Genomic DNA, 20417 nt, shown 5'->3' on the forward strand with positions numbered 1-20417 from the left:
GCGTACAATCTGCACTTTCATAATCTGTAAAAAAAAATATGCCCTTGATGACTTACAGCTCCTGTAATTATGAGAGACTATGCTATTGTTATACAAGATTTGTGTAAACCATTGGACTATTGGCTATAGTATGTAATACAGCAAGTGTCAAATTCGGTTTAATCTACTGTTTTCTTATTTATGAATACAACAATCAAATCTGGTGTAGATTGTGGTGGAGGAGGGGTAGTGCAGCAAAACAGCACTCAGTATCCCGTCTTTTCCAGGTATATTGAGCAGTCCTGTATAGTCTAAATCATACATTTTTCACGTTCATATCAATAATGTGAAAAATGCCTTATCAGCTTGGAACTATTGACTAGGGAGAGCAGAGGTTAAGAGCTAGGGTTGGGGTAGGGTGAAAGTAAGGAGGGACAGCAATTTAAGGCAGGTAAAAGGTACAGGGTCTGCAAACCAACAAGCAATTTAAAATCTATTTACCAGCTACTATTGTTAGTGGGAAATATGGAGAGAGACAGGGGTTCAAACTAGGGGTTAGAGAGAATAGCTAATATACACAGGGCAGGACATACCAACCTTTTGAGAGAGCAGTAACTCGACCTACAATTCCCAATACAATCTAGGGAGATAGAATTTTGTGAGCAAAAAAAAAAAACGTAGGGTGGGCATAAAATGTTTGCAAAAATGCTCAGGTAGGTTAATGTTCAAAAAGGTAATCCTCATCAGCATGGCAGGAAGACGCACTTGCTTTGCAGGGCTTGAATACCAACTAATCCAACATAGGATTGTCCGAAAAATTGTCTTAGGAAGTCAACATTTTTTTTGCATAAACCGTTGCATAGTAGTTTTACTACTGATAGATCGGCATGGATTCTTTATGGAAAAAAGTAACCCAATCCAGTCAAATCAAACGATTATATCCAGTAGGGCATCTTGAATGAACTATGCCCTATTGACTCCCCAGCAGATTTGACTCCATTATGAAACACGGTTTTATGGAACAAATTTGCAAAAGTATTTCATCTTCATCTTTAAGTCAAGCTCATCCTACTTTGATCCTGCTGTGCAAAACTGTGAAATAGTCCATCTCCTCCATTCATTAAAAAAAAAAAAAAAAATCTTGTTACGGCAGTCTCAGGACAATCAACTATCTCATCAGTAATAATCCAGTTGTTTTAGTTAATTTAGAGCATTTTTACTTATTCCATTTAACAATACATCAATTTGAAGCATGTGGTCAAGTGTCTATCCATGATTTTCCTTCACAGGTAGAGTAGTCTGTAGAGACTTGTAAAACAGTTAACTATGGCAAGCAGTTGAATTCAATGGATTGGCAGGATGTTGTAGATTTCTGAGTCCAATTGTATCCAAGGACAGATTTAGTTCCACATTCAGGAGGGAGTGAGGTAATCCACTGACCCAAGGCAGATATCTCCATTGGCATTCATAGTCCCACTTTCTTCAGCCCGCGGATTCCCATGGCTTTGATTTGTATGATCCAAAATGTTTTGTACTTTATGCTTTCATCCATCCATTGTACAATTTTAGTCTATCGATAACAAAAATAGAAAGAAAAATCATCAGGAACAAAATGTTTTAAAAAAACATATTAAAAAAATAATTTGCTCACTGTTTGTCGTTTCTCTACGAAGTTGATCAATAGTAGAGGTCTCCCAGCATTTAACTGTAAAACCCCCATATCAGACATAATCCCATACAAAGCCAAAAAAACATACCTTTAGCAAATTATAGAATATCCTTTTGTGATTGGCCAGTATTAATCCAACAGGGGAATACATATCCTGGTTAGGTTATCCACATGACTCCGGACCACGAGGGAAGTGCAGCATTTGAAACACCACAGGAAGGGGCGCAGAATGGTGGAGAACCCAATTTGTACTAATCCAAACACTAGTTAATGTGTCTTACATGTGTATATGTACTCTTGGTTGTCATGTTATATGAAAATAAAAAAGGGTGACAATAATCCACCAAGGAGGGCATTGTATTCCAGATCAGGGCGATCCCAGGGAAGGCTGCTGGAACAAACTCTCTCCAGCATCCAATAATCCCGGGAATTTTTTGATATCCAATATTATGTACTTTCCGCAATTGTGATATCCACACAGGAATGTTAAAAACTCACAAAGATAATCCCCAACAGCTATTAAGCTATTCACTACACACACAGAAATAAATGTATGTGCGTAACGTACATACATGCTCATTTACAGTATTTCTTGGTGTCTACCATATGAATCCATGAGCAACAGCGAAGCTCTGAGGACTTTAGAAGGGATGCCTAAAAGATTATTTCTTGAGTATGAACTTCTTTCATATCCCCTCTTTTTCCTCTTTAACCCCCAAACAAGTAAATGAATAGATGGTGGAAAGATGCTTGGGGGTATGGCGTTACAAGAAACCAAGGTCCCCCTGCCTTCAGAGAAACTTTGTCCACTTACCCGTCTAGTCTGCGTTCAAAGCGTCCCTCTCTGCTGTGGAGCGATGCAGGGGGCCCATACACTGGCCCCCCTGCCGCCCTTGTGAACCCTGAAACATCCCGCCCACGAGAGCCTAGGGATAGGCTATCGTCCAGCCCTCTCGCGGCACTAGGGATTGTGCCTGGCTCATTGTAATCAGTGCGGAGGTCTCTGTCCCCCATCTTGTTGATTGAATTGTGAGCTTTCTGAGCACTTTTAAGGTCCACAAAATCCACAAAGGCTGCAACTCCACCTTCTGACCCGCGCTTTGGGAGGACCTTGACACTCTCGACCCGTCCATATCTAAAGAGGAAAAGGGGAATGAAAATAAAAAATATGAGCATCAAAGACAGTAGGCTAATTAATGGCTTTCCTAACATTCATGTAAGTATCACTGACACAATTCAAAGGGATTTTATTGAAATACAACACCTTGCTTTTATTTGATTTTTAAACTTATTTAAAAACCTATTAGCTTTATTTATGCATTTCTTCCATTCCTCAAACTTTTGTGACATAGTATGGGTGAATGTCTCTCTGTGAATGAGGCGGGGGTACCTTGAGGTGCCACAATTCACAAAGTGTCGTTGTTGGGCCATTCTGTGTCATCTAACCAGGCAACAGTAACTAAGCAACTAGAAAATGAAATCCTGACACTTTGTATGATAACTCATATATATTTTAAAAATGCAGAGGAGATTGTGTTAAGAGAAAGATCCTCTATTTAAGAATTCAAGAGATGGGGCTCTGAGATCTGGGCAACCCTGCATAAGGACACGCTCCTATTTCGCTCTTGCTTGTGGGTGCAAGTACATGGAGTAAACGCAATGCATCAAACCATTCAAAGGATCTTCTATTTGTTGTTCCGTCCTGACCATATAAGGGTTTGATATACAAATATTAGCAAATATTAGCGATTTTTATGGCAATGCTATGCTGTGAACAATTCCAAAATGTATACGTTTGTTTCGCTGGGAATAAACTGTAATATTTGTCACTTTATCTTTTTAAATAATTAAAATATATAGTCTTACATGCATGTCCATGCGTGTAACACTGGTCAAACCAAATATGGTTGTGTTGTGGTTGACTGGAGCACTTTTTCACGTTTTGGCCATTGTCGGGAAAACCGAACACTAATTGCATAATAACAACAAGGCACTGGACAAGCATAATGCAAAACAATAATTAAATAAATAAATAAATAGCCACGGGCCAGATTAAGAAAATCATTGCACGACATCTGTTTCTGCTACATTGACTGTGCTGTCCGACAGAGACAACTTCTAGACTGCCCATAAGTGTATCTAAATGATGCCAGTTCCCACATTCAATAGCGTCCGACGCCATTTTAGAGAGCCGTTCACACTGCTTACTCATTCTGCCGTCCCCCATCTTCAATGACTCCTATCACACATTGGGCTGTCATGCACCTGCATACGCTGCATGGCTACTTATTGGAACAATGCATATGAGGCTGCTGGGCACCCCGACATGTTTCCCTGCTCAGTGCTCATTGGGCTATCCTCCGCCACAGTAAAGAAATCACAATGATAAGTGTTCTTAAATGTGTCCACATAACTTGAAGATATAATATGCATGTATAACATTCACTGTAGTCTTAACAAACAAAGACAAGGAAAGCACTGCGAGATGATGTAAATGTGCTTGCTGCAACATTCGTGCAACTAAACACGAGAAGAAGAAAAAAAATAACGGTAGGAATAAAAATAGCTCTGGCTATCTCAGAAGACACAGTAGTATATACAATCAGATGTGTCTGAGGAACATAGTATGCTGTGGGAAAATGTGCAGTTTTAAATTTGCCTGATGACAAAATCCACGCACAATTAAAACATTAAAGTGCTGATCTATAGGCCAACACAAGTACTGAACATGCAGCACACAAAAAAGTAATACGATATCACGTCTTTTAGGCTAATTATTGCTTTATTCCCGTGCCTTGACCGACAGATCGGCGGGCTGTTTTCCCTTGACAGTCACTGAAGCGAGAGCTCGCACATAATAGCGTTCAAATACACACAGATTTTCTGTTCAACGCTATTATAATCAAACTAAATGACTCCCAACGTAATGCAATACGCGATATTTTGTTTGGCGGTAGGCTCCTTTCAGAGAAAAAGGAACATATCTCTTAATATTGAGCAACTTGCCAACTTCCAACGGTATCAACGTTCAGAGACCCTCATTATAATAATGATCAATATTTGTTCTTAAGATTAAATACATATGAGGTTGACTGTGCGTTTAATAAGATATGGTCAGTGCTAATAACATATGGTCAGTACATTTCGATGATAGAAGACGTAGACAATTGACGATTTCATTATGGCAATTGACAAATTCATAGTTGGTCTGCTTACGTAACTTATGCTGCCCGAAGTGGGCGCGTGCAACAAATGTACAGAGGAAATTCTTGGTGCAGCAATCGTGCACCTAACTATGAATGATGTTGATTAGAATTCAATGAAGAGTTCATAAGAGTTGCCTAGTCAAATACCTTCCATTTCACATTTCAATTGCTGTTTTTTTTTCTCTCCAATTGCACGTTAGTATGATGTGATGGCGCAACTACGAAAAATTACCCTCCTCTGCTCAAACAACTGCTTCCAACACCGCAGCAAGCAAACCCAATCTGCTACAATGTTGCACTTCAGTTTGCGCGTTACCAACTACGTCAAGATTTCCTACAATATTGCAGTGGGAACCAGCGTGATGTCTTGCACGATACAGACAGTTGCTATCGCGTTACATGATCAAACGGTTGGACAGCAGAGGTAGCAAACATCGCTGTTGTCTAGGAATCAACATATTCCGAAGTCGTAAATCCTTTGCACGTGGATACATGTCAGTGTTTGTTGATAAATGAGCTTACTCAACACTACACAAGTCGCTACACAAATGCCTAGTTCGTTAGCTAGTAATTACATGACATTGCACGAGACCACTTTCCACTCTGACAAGTCTTGCAAGGAGAACTGTACAACAGATCTCAAGCGCCAAGTTTCTTGACATCCCTAAACCGGCAAGCAGGATTGTTTTCACTGGTGCTCGCACGCTGACGGCAGCTATTTTGTTTCAGTAATTAGCTAACTAGCTAAGCTTTAATTAGCTTAATAGTCTGTCGCGTGGAAGATGGTTTGCAGAAGACACCGCAAAATGCAGTTTAACAGGCCCTTCTGTTTCCCAGGTACTGTAGCTAGCTAGCAATCTCTTTATCCCGAGTTTTGTGAGCAATGTTGTTAGCTGACAGGGACTGTCACTGGCCGGGCAAATGGCAGGAGGATTCTCTCCCTTGACTTCAACCAGAACGCTTTGCCCTCAGTTGAGGAAATACTCAGCACACCAAATATTTACTCACCGCTTGAAGTGCTCAATGATTTTCTCTTCACGTACATTTTCGGGTAAATTTCCCACCCATAAATGTCTGGTTTCCCGGACCATACTGTGTGCTCGTGTCCCCCGATCATACAGATGCGTTTGTGATGTCAATCTCTCCCGATATAATGTAGAAATACTGTTGCGAATTTAGCGCAGCAAAGTATTGTGCGTAGATCCTAGACTGTTTTAACCCAATGTAACCATTGCCATTGGGTTCGATCCTCGCACGCTGTTCGATTCCCTTTGCTGTTCAAGCGCGGTCTGGTACACACGAGCACGCGCTCTACTGTTCCCGTGACTAGGCGCGTCCCTGACACGATGCGACCTTTGCTTGTCGAGAGAATGCTTGTAGCTACCTAAAAAGATGCAGCAACCTTGCCCGTAATCAGGCGCCTACAGCGCATGCGTGGCACTGTGTGAACTCTTTTTTTCTCTCCCAGATGAGCTCCTCTTTCATCTTGCGCATGCGCATTGGTCATCAAACGTCTGAGCTCCCCGTGGGAGTGACAAGACGTGACGTTAGAATTATAAGGTTCTATCTCCATTTTTGTCAAAATTGAGTTTTTTACATAATCTGATCCATTAGGTGTTTATTAATGCCTGTGTGGTGTATTTTTAAAATGTTGACATTTTTGAGTTAGTAATTCATAAAATACAAAGGTTCCATCTCACAAAACCTAATGGAATGTAAAGACTTTGACGCTCAATATCTCTTAACTACCCTAAACGGAGATAGAACCGTATAGTTCTAAGCTCACGAAGAGACACAGTTAACCTGTTTTACGAGCAGCGCGACTGCCTGCTGATGTTTTACTTTGTGTTTGTGATATTTCATAATGACAACATTGGAAACTGAATGCATTAGGATAGGCGAGTGGATAGTTGTTGTCAATTGGTGTTCTCTCACTCTCAGTAGTCTCCACATAGGAATTAGCCTAGGAGGTCTGATGTTGATGTATTGATGCAGAACAAAAACGATTCCTTATGAGTCTACCAACATAGTGCACAATTATAATGCATTTTATTTGTATAGAACTTCCTCACAAACCCCAAAGCTCTTTACAGGTCAATAAAACATCACAATCAAGTGTGAAAGGACAATACAGTGGACTGCAATAAAGACAATGAAATATAATTACAGCCTGCTTAAATAGGTGTGTATTTTAAGAGAGTCAACACTGTCAAAAGCTCTGACAGACTAGGGCAACGTATTTCAGAGGTGGGCAGCAGTGGAGAAAGCCATGCCCCTGATGGTATGTGTCGTCAGAGGACAGGCAGAAGTGGGGGGCGGGGGGACATGGAGCAGGGCAGGTAGGCGGGGGTATTGTCATGTAGGGTTTTGTAGGTGTGGAACAAGCCAAATAAGTCCTCTTTAATGTGGAGCCAGTGAAGGTCCTGGGGTACATAGGTGATGTGGTGGGAGGAGGGATTAGATATGAGGGGACAACGGGGGTTTTCAAGCATTCTGTCTATAAACCATGAATGTTGCTCTTGATTAGAGTACCATATCTATGCCTGGATACAGAGAATCAAACATTGTACTTGGCTGGAGTAAAGACCAGAACCATCAAGACCACACCCAGACCACTTCAGACCCCTACCAAGACCACACCCAGACCACTTCAGACCCCTACCAAGTCAAGATTCAACCTCTAAATGTACTCACCCAGACTAAGAACCTCTGTATCCAGACTAGAATTATGACCAGTTTTGAATGGAAAAACACTACATTAAACAACATTAAATTTAAAAAATGTAAAAAGACCGAAAATATGGAATATGTCTCTATATCCATTACACGCCCACCAACATAAAGTTGAGAGGCAAGGCTCTATATAATGTATATGTTGGGTGAGCCACTAGAGTTACTCTAACAGGAGATACTGTACTGTACACACAGTTGTCACAGCGGAACAGGTGAACTAAGAACCTCAAGAATTGTATTTTATTATTAGGCCTCCAATTATTATTACAATTTGTTTTGTCCATTTTCTTTTACAAATTGAAATAAAATTATGGCTGTAAAATAAGAACAAACAAACTACTAGCTAATTCATAAATCCAAAGAGGGTATTCTGGTAGTAACTCAACACTTCAGTTTTTCCTGAGCTCTGTTTAATAATTGACGGCATAATCAAGCACAAGTCCAAAAGTCCAAGAAACAAAGTATACTGTTAGTCCAAGGATAAGATAACTGATATCAACATCCATGGTGTAGCAGTAGGCCAGTAGATGTAGCTAGTAGATGTTATTTATTTAGTATTCAGCCTTTATTGAACCAGGGAGAGATACTGAGACTGAGGTTTATTTTGCAGGTGGACCCTGTTTTATAATACAAATGATTGCAAGACAACAACTTAAAAACACAACAATCAAATGCACACATTAATTAATCAAAACAAGAACATGTCTCTGTGAGATGGTCTCTAATCAAGGAATTAAAAGGAATTGTAAGGGACCTAGTGCTCCAACCTCAGTCTATCCTGAGGATTCCATGACTGACGAGCACAGTAGCTAAAAGCAATTCTTTCCAACTCTAGACACCCGTGGGACATAAAAAAAAGAACAAGCTCTGAGAGTCTGTGTGATCACCACTAGGTCGCCATAAAAGCAATGTGCGGTAAAATGGGAGTTTTAAAATAAGCGTTATAAAATAAATAAAATACAATGATAAGCCCTTCTCAGTCAAAGACTCCTAACCCACAGACTGATACACACATGAAATGCCGAAATTGAGTCATACAGATGAAAGGGAACGGTTAATGAAATCTCAACAGCTTGAATAAAGGTTTTGGATTGACATCACAAGAAAGTACATTGATAGGCTACGCATGCGCTACAATGCGGTAAAAAGGGACCTATGTTTGCACCGAGACGCATGCGCGTGGAACACCCCTGCGATAGGCAGCAGACATTTCTAGAAATAGGCTACGGCAGAGAGTACATTCGTGGTCACCGAGGAAATAAAAGCCATTCTCATTGCAGTGGTCGTTTCACGATGTCTAGACTGTAGCCTACACAGGACCTCTCTTGGAAGTAGTCGTGTCTTCGACTGACAACCCAGCGAATTCTTCATGATGTTAATGGAATTACTAAATAAAGGCTACAAATAACCTTTGGACCATTGTCTACCATTTTCTGATTGTCTAAAGGGCGAACGTCTTGTGGTGGAATTACTAGATATAAACTATTTTTATTTTGGTCTTGATCGACCCTGGATTATTTAATGCTGCAGCGTCCAACCCTTCCTCTTATCATGGAATGAATAAAGGAAATAAAGAAATTGTACCATGTTGGATGTAATAAATGCCCTACTGCCAGCTCAAATCTGCCATTTAAATAGTGGGTCACATAACTGGCGTCAAGAGAAAAGAGAGATACGGAATAAAAATTATGTTGGGTGTATGTATTCACAGCACTTATCAATTTGGGATTCAAATGATGGAATTACAGCATAAAACAAGGCAATAGTATTTTATAGTGGGCTATATAAAATATTTCGGAATCTTTCTACATTAGTATTTTTTCATTGAGTATTCAGAATATCACATTCACTTATTACTATATCCTATGTGGTGATTTTTAACTTTTGGACCTTTTCAATTTTGAAATCAAATCATAACTTTGTATAACGCCATTTTGTGTGACTTGCAAGGGCCAACAGTATGCTTCAGCCATTTTGTATACAGTATAGGTTACTTCTCTTCAGGCTGTACGTGTCTCTTTTCAGGCGTAGCCACAGAAATAACTGCTCTGTTGAGCCAAAATGGGATTAAATACAATCTCTATCACATGTCTAGTGATATACAGCAGCATAATTGTAGCCTATAATTCTACAGCTGCATTTATATCTGTTTTAGATGACATTATCTAGATGCAAAATGTATGGCACATCTTTACTTACAAGAGAAATTGGTTGCAGACAACACATGAAAGCTACAGTGTATACTAGTCTAGACTGAAACACTTTTTAAAAATATGAAATGGGGGGAAATATTACTCTTATCAAAGTATATTATACCATTTATTATTATACGTTTATTATTTGTAATGCAAAAGTACAAGTAACCAGAGTTAGATCTCTCATGGAATCTGCATGGATTGCCATGTCCTGACAATAAAGGACAACAAAGCCAGACTTTGCTAGTTGTTGTGTAGTTAAGCCTATAGTTAACCTTGAACCTTGTTGTTGACAAACTAATGTAGCTCATCAAAGATTGTATTGCAACAGTCAGTAAATAAGTCATCATAATAGGTTGTTTATTCTGTTTTCAGTACATCCACTGTTATATGAAAGTGTCTATTGTTAGGATATAAATAGGGTACTGCATCCAAAAATAACTGGCTGATGCTCTAGTCTATGATATGAAAGATCAGGTCTTGCTGTAATGGTTAGCTCTCGTGGTCTTTGCCAGGTGTCAGTTTTCTCCTATGTCTTCTTGTATACGGTTCTCACTTCCCAGGAAATGTCTTCGATCCTCCTCCACATCCTACAAACAATGAAACATGGAAATAAATATCTTATATCCATGGCTATCTAAACTGCACAAATGTTTCCAAAGACAAATAGGTGACCTATGGTTTATTTGTACAATAGTGTAGATTCATGCTCACTAGTGATGTAGCATCCAACAGGTCTTTTGAGGGCAATAGACAGCTAGCCTCGCCAACGAAGCAAATTAGGATGTGTAGTACGTCTGCCCAGCGGCCAACAGTCAGCATCAGGACCAATAACCCCCCTAGCCGCACCACCACTGTATTGAGAGCAGCCTGTCCATTTGGCTGGCGATGCTGATCCTCTAATAGAAACATAATTATCATCAGCTTTTCTCAAATGACAACATGCAAATATTTTACTTGTTTTGTATATTGTAAAACGTTACATTAAGTTGGGTTAATATAAGTTAGTGTGCACATTAAAAGCATGTTAAAGGTGCAATAACATTCAAGCTTTCTAATGGTTCTAAATGACTTATGTTGATGATGTTTAATTGGTAGTAATCAGGAAATTAGATCCCTTAAAATCAATATTTCAAATACAAACACTGTTTTGGTCCCGAAAACTGTTTTCGAACATTGGTGTCTAGAGGTGACACCTAGGTTGGTTTACAATTGGCCAGGGGTGTTCTAGAGGAGTTGCCTCACTGATTGTTGCCTAAATAGTGGTCACATCACTGGCGTCAAGGTAAATGAGAAATACAGAATAAAATCACATTGGGTGTATGTATTCACAGGATATAGCACTTCATCAATTTGGAATTCAATTCAATAAGGAATTACAGCATAAAACGAAGCATTGGCAAGGCAAGCATTGTAAGCCATGAGTTATAACGGTTTATCATAAACTATGTACTACCCTAAACTAGTTATAAATGCTTTGTAATGGTAAACGTATGCTATTGTCTCTCACCCTGCATGTACACCACCAGCAGTGTGTAGCAGATTGTCAGTGGTGTCCAGAACCTGAGGGCCTCTGTAGCTGAGAGGAAGTGTCGGTTGATTATACATGTGGCAGCAAACGCAGCCACTGTGAAGGTAAGCATAAGGGCCCTGCATAGGGCAGGTAGCAGGGAGCAGCCTGATGTCAGGAGCGTGATGCACACTCCACAGTAGCGCTGAGAGCTGTGTAGTCTATACAGTGCCATGACATGGAGCCGCAGGCGCACGGTCTGACTGGCCAGGAACCAGCTCAGTGCTCCAGCCAGGAGCAAACACAGCCAACGTTGGGGCGCCCCCTCATGGAGGCAATGGAGAGTGCAACTAAGAGCACAGCCCAGGGAGAACTGGCACTGTATGACAATTTGCTGCAGAAACCTACTGGAGCCCTGTGGATTTGGAGAACGTATTCAGCGTAATGGGAAATGAGAGATACATCAGGGTTATTTCATATGAAATGCTTGAGGGTTCTTCATGTTTGTGTTAATTGTGTTACTTTATTAGAATGCAAGGGCCTCCTTACTGGTCCAGCTGTGAACCAAGCTGAGACTGCTCTGAGACAGAACTCTAGAACCACCAAGGAGGCAACTCGAGAACCTACGACAGCCAGCAGCCCCGTCAGGAACCAAAACTGGAGAGTCACACTCAGACCAATTTTAGCACTGCCTTGATGTCTTGGTGTCTTCTGCATGGAGGTCTTTTGACTGCTTCCCTCATTGTTTGATCTGAGGAGGGAGAGAGGAGAGAGTAAGTAACCCACATCTCAAAGGACTGAAATAGAACATTTCCCTGGATGGATTGATAATTGTGATCTTGAACAAATGTGTTCAAATGTGTAAGGAGAGGTCTTTATTTTTTAAATCAAGCACATTTTATTCACCTGTACAGAACAATTACGGGTTTAAATGATTAACCCGAGTCACACATGTGAGAGTGTGTGTGTGTGTGTGTGTGTGTGTGTGTGTGTGTGTGTGTGTGTGTGTGTGTGTGTGTGTGTGTGTGTGTGTTTGAAAGAGAAAGCTAAGACCAGTTTGGCACACCCAGTTCATGTCTCAGATAGGTCAAGGTATATGTAGCTAACATTTGAATGATACTATTATGTTAACAATTTTCAACATTTCCCACTTTCATCTCTGATGGCAGACATGTCTCACCTCTCAGCCTCTAAGAATAAGTGTATCCTCGTCAAGTTACAGAGCACAGATATCCCACATGCGCCCACAAGTCCTGCATGCCACAAAACATTTTTATGATCACCTGTCATCATCACCAACAAAACATTTCAGTATCCAGAAAACATGACACTTGAAAGACATACCTCAGAATGAATGGTAGGATTTAAATATAGTCAAAGCAAACGATGACACTGTAAATTGGCCTATAATCTTACCCGCAGTTCATGGCAGAAAACTAACGTCGCAAGATCTTACCTTGAAGTAAACTGTCCAGCGGGTTTGCATCCAGTGTCAGCCAATACGGTAAATTAGGAACAAACGAGCTGATAAATGATAACATTGTGTAGCCTATTAATGATTCCACTACAATTCCCTCGATGCAACTGCTTTCGATTTGAGATCAAATGCGACCAAACTAGAAAACGATACAATCAATACATCTTGGCATCGCAACAATTGACTTTCATTTTAATAAAATACTCTAGCCCTGGATTACTTGAATTGCAGAATATTTAGCCAACTACGCTCGTACTACTATAACCGATACGTATCAATGATCGAGCTCCGCTCAGTCTGGCTTGTTCTGTGTTCTGGTTCAAAGGTCATTCGATGTCAACGACAGTTGTGGTCCTATGAAGGCAACTGCGAGACTACTCTCATAAATTAATGTCTTAATAAGTAAGTCCTCGCCTTGACCCGATGTAGGCCTACTTAATTCTAGACAATTATCTATGTTGGTCTGTCTATTTATTCTGATTTATTATTATAGAATTGTTGCAAATAGTACAGACAGGTAGAGTTGCAGTCTGTTCAACATGCATATGATGCATAACTATTGAACCATTCATCAAAACCCCTATAGAGAGCAGTAGTGTCATAGACAGATCAAGTATACCAATGCAAGTGTGGACCAGCGTACTCATTCACTGTTGACTAACTCCAAGGTGATGAGACGTGGCTGCTGAGCAAACAATACCCAAACTCAATACTGTTAAGTTATTGTTAAAGAAGAAGTTATGCTTGAAGTCATAGGAAAGATTCCAATTACTTATTCCAATTATAGGTAAACAATAAGAGGCTTGGGCTTTCATTTCATTTCATTATTATTATTTTTGCACATGAGATTATCAAACATGTCAATGCACAATAAAAAAAAAAAAAGAAAGAAAGAAAAAGATCTCACTTGGTATTATTTTTCTTCATATTGATAATCACTACGGGCCAGTTTCACAGACAAGGCTTAAGCCTAATCCTAGACTAAAAAACATCTTCAATGGAGATTTTACATTGAAAGTGTGATTTAGTCCAGGACTTGTCTCTGAAACCGGCCCGTTTCTTATTTTGTATACACAGGCTTAAGCATGTGATTGGGCCGGGCCAGTGTCCGTATAGAAAATGAACCAATGAGCCGCTGCCCCCTTTTTGGGGATATTCAACGGCCTAAACCTTGGCGGCCCACCTGCCATCGGGCATGTCAGAACCAACAAGAACCTGAACCTATGAATGTTACTCTATGTACCTGTACATTAGATGTAATAAAATACATTCTGATTCTGATTCTCTTGGACCCCTGGTCTGGGATAGGTGCTATAGAAATTATAAAATATTAGTTTCTTCTAAAGATTACACAAATCCACTGTAGGTCCTGACAAGTCATTATGCTAGTATAGGAACACCACATGAGCAAGTTTACTAGGCTGTGACAATATACAAGACATGATACTGTACAGTATAGTATATCACGGGAAATGATAACTACAACAACTAATGATACAATCCATTTGGTTTGGTCATGCAGAATGCCAGGTGGGTCACCCTGCTAAGCAGGTACCGGTGTTAAACCGGACACAGAGTCTATGGTATGGTATGATTGTGCTGGTTTTTGGGGTTAAAAGTGTATGGCCTCCCCGCTATGTATATTGTATTATAACTATATTATAAAATAATAATAATAATATAATAATAATGATTATATAATATAATAAAAATAATAATAATAAAATAAAATAATATTAATAATGATTATATAATATAATCATAATAATAAAAATAATCATAATAATATTAATAATGATATAATAATATAATAATATAATAATAATGATTATATAAAATAATAATAATAAAATCAATAAAAACTGAACTGCCTCCAATACTCCACAGAGAGAGACAGCAAGCGCTCCATCACCTATGAACATCAATAACAATGTCTCAATCAGAACTTGAATATAGACCACTGTGAGGAGAAAATAATGTATAATAATAATAATAATAAGTAATATACATCTCTACAGTATATGCATAGAGTGTTGTATGGGTGTGATCCATAATAAACATCTGTTAAAAGGTAGAAGGTCAACTTCTTTAGCAGAAGTACAATGCCTTAAATTCAGCTGACGGCAAATATTTCAGACCTGGATCAAAATCATGTCAAATACTACGTCTGCTTGATTTAGCTGAACAATTGCACTTTTTTTACTATTCCAACCGGAACTCAACTCTTTGGCATGCATTTTACCCATGTCTGGTCTAATATCTATATGATAAGATATTACTTCATCCATACCCGTGGCTGCCTATTGGTGTCTTGCAAAATAGTCATTGGATCGGGATCTGAGACGGCATGGCCAACCAAGGTGGGCCCGAACACACAGGCGAGGTTGGTGACATCCATCTTTGTGTTAACTACACACTGGGCCACCCTGTAAGGAGCAGAAGTTTCAGCTGTGAGTTTAAGCATTTCAGAATAAGATAAAAAACAACTTTGTTCCTAAAAGCAGAACATGGAGTGACCATGAGGGAAAATGCTGACCTCTTAAGGTGGATCATCAAAAAGGCCAGAGTGTCTCTGTTGGGTTGAGGCAGCTCACTGATGGTCTGGTATATCATTTCATCATCTTTGATTTCTGTGGGCAATTAGTGGAATTAATTTAACTTGCATGCAGTAACGATAGAACAAGGCCATAATCTGCACGCTTCCACGAAGCACTACCAAACGGTTAGAAAAATGAAATGAAAATGTTAGCAATGGAACATGCATGCACATGTGCTTAGGCGGTAACTACTATGGTATGGACCAACCTGCTGCCTCCATGAAGGTGCGGTTGAGGCGGAAGGTGAGCAGTGGCTCTGGCAGTTTCCTCAGGAAGTGTTTGAGGAGACCTCCCAGCTAGCGGGGAATGTTCCCCTAACATTGGCTAACATTCCCTACAAGTTCTGCTAATGTTTTAAAGAAAACGTTTTCATCTAATGTTCAAAGAGCATTTTAAGGATGTTTACCATTTCAAATAATGTTCCTATAACGTTAAATGTTAACGAAGTAAGAACGTTTTAGGTGCAACATTCTGAGGATGTTTTGGGGACCTTGTTTAGGTAACAGAGTATAGAATGTTCTTTTACAAAATGTTCCCACAATGTTACACGATAACAAAGGAAGGACATTTTCAAAGCAACATTTGGATAATGTTTTCAGGATGTTATTGATGCCTCAGATCACAAAACGTTTTTTCTAGAATGTTCCTGTAATGTGATATGTAAACAAAGGAAGAACGTTTTACCTGCAACATTCCATGGATGTTTTGGGGACATTGTTTAGGTAACAGATTATAGAATGTTCTTTTACAAAATGTTCTCACAATGTTACACGATAACGCAAAATGTACTTCCGGATCCACACTGTTGCGCTCTATACAAATGAGCATGTCATTTATTATGTAATAAGAAACGCATAGATAGCATATTGAAATAGGTTTCCTTAACCCTTGTGTGATGTTCACTTTTTGGACCCTTTCGTACTGTTCGGGTCCAGTTGACCCGGGACATCATTGGGGTTTTAAAAGCACTTGCCCTGACACGGTGCTCCTCGTCCCAAGGGTGACCCGTACAAGGGGGTATACTCAGGGTGCAAGACACCCTTTGCAAGCCCCAAAATAGCCCATAATATTAAAGGGCGCCTCCTGTGGGCACAAACAGGTACTGTACCCAATAATGCACAATTGGTACTGTGTACACATTCAAAAGTGCATATCTTTTGTTCTGGTGGATCTAGGGGGGCTGCCCTTTGGAGAGGCTGGAGCAGCGGATGCTTAGTAACAAAGTGTCAGACCCCTGGGAATAGGTGGGGGCGAACAACAACATGATGAGTAGTAGCGTTTTTATGCACATCTAGCAATTTTTGGTTCTAAAAATGTTCAAAGAATGTTACCTAGAACGTTCTCGTAATGTTTCCAGCGGGAAGTTTTCTTTAAGTTCCCAGAATGTTCTAGGATAACGTTCTCTAAAAACATTTTTTAAATGTTGTGTGATAACCTTCTTAAAATGTTAAGTGACAACATTGCTAGAACATTATGCCCTAATGTTCTTGAAAACGTTTTCAGCTGGAAGTTTTCTTCAAGTTCCCAGAATGTTCTAGGATAACGTTCTCTAAAAACATTTTTATAATGTTGTGTGATAACCTTCATGAAGTCAACAATCAGCTCAGGAACACACAATTGAGAAATATGTAGAGAAAGATAGACAGTTTAATGTATACATCTTCCACTGTATCCAAAATATCCAAAATATAATGCTTAATAATATAATGCTTAATATGTCCGGGAGCCATGGGGTTGAACCAGCTTTTCTGCTGTTTCTTGTTGCATCAGCCATGACTGCAGCATCCTCACTCAAATGAGAGCTTTTTTTTCCGGGGTGGTTTCTGTGGAATATTATTCCGGCGTTTCATGACCAGGTTCTCCTCCACACGCCTCAAAGCTTCCTGGGTCATAAACGATACCTTCCTCCTGGGGAGAGCTGCTGAGGAGAGCTGCTGCTTGCTGATAGGCTGGCTGAAGGGAACCTCCCTGATGACCTGGCTGGTGGAGGGAACCTCCCTGATTGGCTGGTTGGTGGAGGGAACCTCCCTGATGACATGGTTGGTGGAGGGTACCTCCCTGATTGGCTGGTTGGTGGAGGGAACCTCCTTGATGACATGTTTGGTGGAGGGTACCTCCCTGATTGTCTGGTTCATGGAGGGAATCTCCCTGATTGGCTGACCGGCTGCATAGTAGGACTGGACCACCAGGCGGGGGAAGTCAGACCGTTTGACCTCCAGACACTTCCTCCTCAGGCTCATGTCCAGCCTGGGCTCTTGCTGCTCCTGCAAAGCCCTCTGGGAAGGGTTGGTGTCACCAGTACTAGCCGGCTGGGGCAGGATGACCGTTCTCAGGTTAGGCTTTGTGTTCAGGTTGGGGTTAACCTGTGGTCTGCTCTTGTCCCTCAGCCGGCTGTCCCACAGAGAGAACACCACAGAGCCGGTCACATGGCCCATGACCCTGCTGTCTCCCGTGGCCAGCGAGGGCACCAGAAGAGGTGTCAGGTCTCCCACGTACCTGGTGACCCGCTGGGGGAAGCCCCAGAGACGATGGCTGAGTTTGCCTCGGACGTGCGACTCCAACTTCTCTCTGGTCTCCTGAGAGATGAAGGGGACGGAGGCGCCCTGCAGGAACATCATGATGGGCTTGCCCTCCGTTGCCGTGGTGAACCGTGGGCAGGAGGCACTCGTGCCGGACTCCAGGGGGCGTCTGGGGCGGCACTGGGCCTCCGGGGGTCCACGCCTCCACTGCGCGACCAGCCCGCCCGGTCTGGGGGTAGGGCTCTGGTTGAGAGTGGCGTGGGTAGTACTCTGCTCGGGGCTCTGGTTGAGAGTGGCGTGGGGGTTAGTGGTCAGGTCTTGTTTGTGCTGGTAGTGATGGAGGTCCGGGTCAGAGTCTTGAAAATCCAGAGACAGCAGGGGGTCACGGGTCGTGTTCTCAGAGGAACTGTGACAGGCACTGGAGTCTTGCTGGCAGGCTGAACTTTTTGACTGGAAGAAGTCTGGCACGCCTGGACACCTGTCCCCCCCCCCTCTTCTGTTCCTATGGCGACACGTTCTACAGGGCCTCTGAGAGCAGCAGCTGGACGACTGAGCCGAGGAGGAGGGCCAATTGGAGCAGGAGGCGGAGTCAGAGGAGGAGTCAGAGCCCAGGTGAGCATCCACCTTAAACCCCAGGATGTCCAGCATCTTCTCCAATCGCTCCTTCAACAGCTTTCTGCAGGAGGACAACAAACAGGGCTCTCATTCCGGCTAACACAGCAGGCATTTAGGCTGTTCATGTTATCGTCAAACCACTATAGTTTAACAAAGAACTATGACAAATCATAATTAATGGAACTTACATTTTTTGGTCAATTGTTGGTGTCGAGATTTCCTCCTGTTCAAATACAAAATGGGAATGTAAGTATTAGCTAGCCTTTGTTTTAAATACACAAGCACTAGCACACAGCCCTAAGACACAGCCCTGACACACACACACACAGCATTAAAACACACAGCACTAGCCCAACGGTGCTTTCCGCTAATTCATATTAATATTGACGCGCAGTTTACCTCACTGGCCGGGAGCGTGGTGCCACCTTTCCTCCGGTTAATCATCCAGCTCAGGAGCCAGAGCAAGGAGAGGATACACACCATGAGCTGCAAACCAATGACCGCATCGAAACCTGGAAGCTCCGAGCTTGGAACCAACCTTGGAACCGAGCTTGGATCCAAGCTTGCAGAGACTGAAGAGCACGAATTCGGAAGCGCACGAATTGGGTTGAAGTGGCTGACATGTTAACGGTCCGGTAACATCGCCATGGCTATAGATAATAGATATAGATATATATAGTAAGATATATAGATAAGTAAGCGCAACAGTAAGCGCAGTCTGTCGCAATACGTGTACTCTCTGATAGATACAGCGTTTCTGAATGTTGTTGATGATTGTTATGGACTATATAGCAATGTATGATGACGTTATGTTATTATGACGTCATGGCGTCACCTGTATTGTTGATTGTTGCATCATTGTTTGCCCAAAAGCACTTCATTACGCTGTGTCTTGCATATTGTGTTTGAATGACCAATACAATTTTATTTCATATTTTATTGCACTGTAAATATAGCTCTGCGACTCCTTCCATAGTAATATCCTTTCAGTCTGATATGCATTGGTGCATTTTTTCTTGTTTTTTGTTTTTTGTTGTTTGACTATTTTCTTTTTGATTTTGTCTTTGCCATTTTAATTTTTTCACATGTTCGAAATAAAGCTTTCATATCATATCATATCATTGTTGCTAAACCGTATACTCCATAATCTGTTGCTAGGAGGTCCGAGAAAATCGGTTTTAGCGACTACTTAACTAATTCTGACATCGAGAAGAACAAGTGAGGCAAAGTAATGCCCCATATGCTTTAAACTTCATCTGTAGCGATGTTAATCTGTTGTTGTCACCGCATCTTTCTCACATGTTCAACTCCTGCTTGAGCTGTAGCCTACTCAAGTAGAATTTTGTGTTGAATTTGGATTTTTAAAAACCGTGTAATATTAGTTTCATTTTAAGTTCCCAGAATGTTCTAGGATAACGTTCTCTAAAAACATTTTTAAAAGGTTGTGTGATAACCTTCTTAAATGACAACATTGGACACACTAGTAGTGGTGTGGTTTCAGGCGGGATTTGGACTCACAACCTTCCGATCACAAGTCCAACTCACTATCCACTAGACCACCACTATGGCTCAAAAATGTCTGCAAATAGTGAATCACAAAACACGAACCGAATGTACACTGTTTTCACTGTCACTGTCGAAATACAGTATTATGTCTGAAAAATCCCAAATAATTCTGAAATACCACTGGCTACAATTGTGTGTGCATGGGTATGCCTGTCTACACAACACATGAAGCACAGAATGTGACAGTGTGTGTACCTTAAATGTACTTTTTGCAGTTTCTGCACACGTTCTGTACAGTGCAAGAAAATGTAAAAATGTTTACAATGTTGCACTTCAAAGGGTAAAAAGTTAATATAAAAAAGTAATAATTAATTAATTAATTAATTAATTAATTAATTAATTAAAAAGTGC

At 40.9% G+C, this 20417-nt stretch overlaps 2 protein-coding genes across 3 annotated transcripts in view; both read right to left on the reverse strand.

The window, feature by feature from the left end:
* spen (spen family transcriptional repressor) overlaps positions 1-5945 on the reverse strand; it is a gene marked incomplete at its 5' end in the record, with an annotated part of 31058 nt that extends 25113 nt beyond the window's left edge. The window contains 2 exons of the mRNA XM_080533821.1: positions 2463-2783; positions 5863-5945. Coding sequence (XP_080389947.1) covers positions 2463-2783; positions 5863-5945 — 404 coding nt within the window. The remainder of the gene's footprint in view (positions 1-2462; positions 2784-5862) is intronic.
* A 4041-nt stretch (positions 5946-9986) lies between these two features.
* tmem82 (transmembrane protein 82) lies at positions 9987-13071 on the reverse strand. Of its 2 annotated transcripts, XM_080533915.1 has the most exons (6): positions 12749-13071; positions 12473-12545; positions 11842-12043; positions 11293-11707; positions 10497-10681; positions 9987-10372 (listed from the first exon to the last, which is right to left on the reverse strand). In XM_080533915.1, exons 1-6 carry the CDS (start codon positions 12831-12833, stop codon positions 10301-10303), a joined length of 1032 nt encoding a protein of 343 aa, XP_080390041.1. In that variant the 5' UTR covers positions 12834-13071; the 3' UTR covers positions 9987-10300. The 2 variants fall into 2 exon arrangements, with proteins under 2 accessions (XP_080390041.1, XP_080390042.1); XM_080533916.1 differs by lacking the exon at positions 12473-12545.
* Positions 13072-20417: the final 7346 nt, after the last annotated feature.

This window comes from Nansenia antarctica (genome assembly GCF_963989245.1).
Source record: "Nansenia antarctica genome assembly, chromosome: 6".
NCBI classification, from domain to species: domain Eukaryota; kingdom Metazoa; phylum Chordata; class Actinopteri; order Argentiniformes; family Microstomatidae; genus Nansenia; species Nansenia antarctica.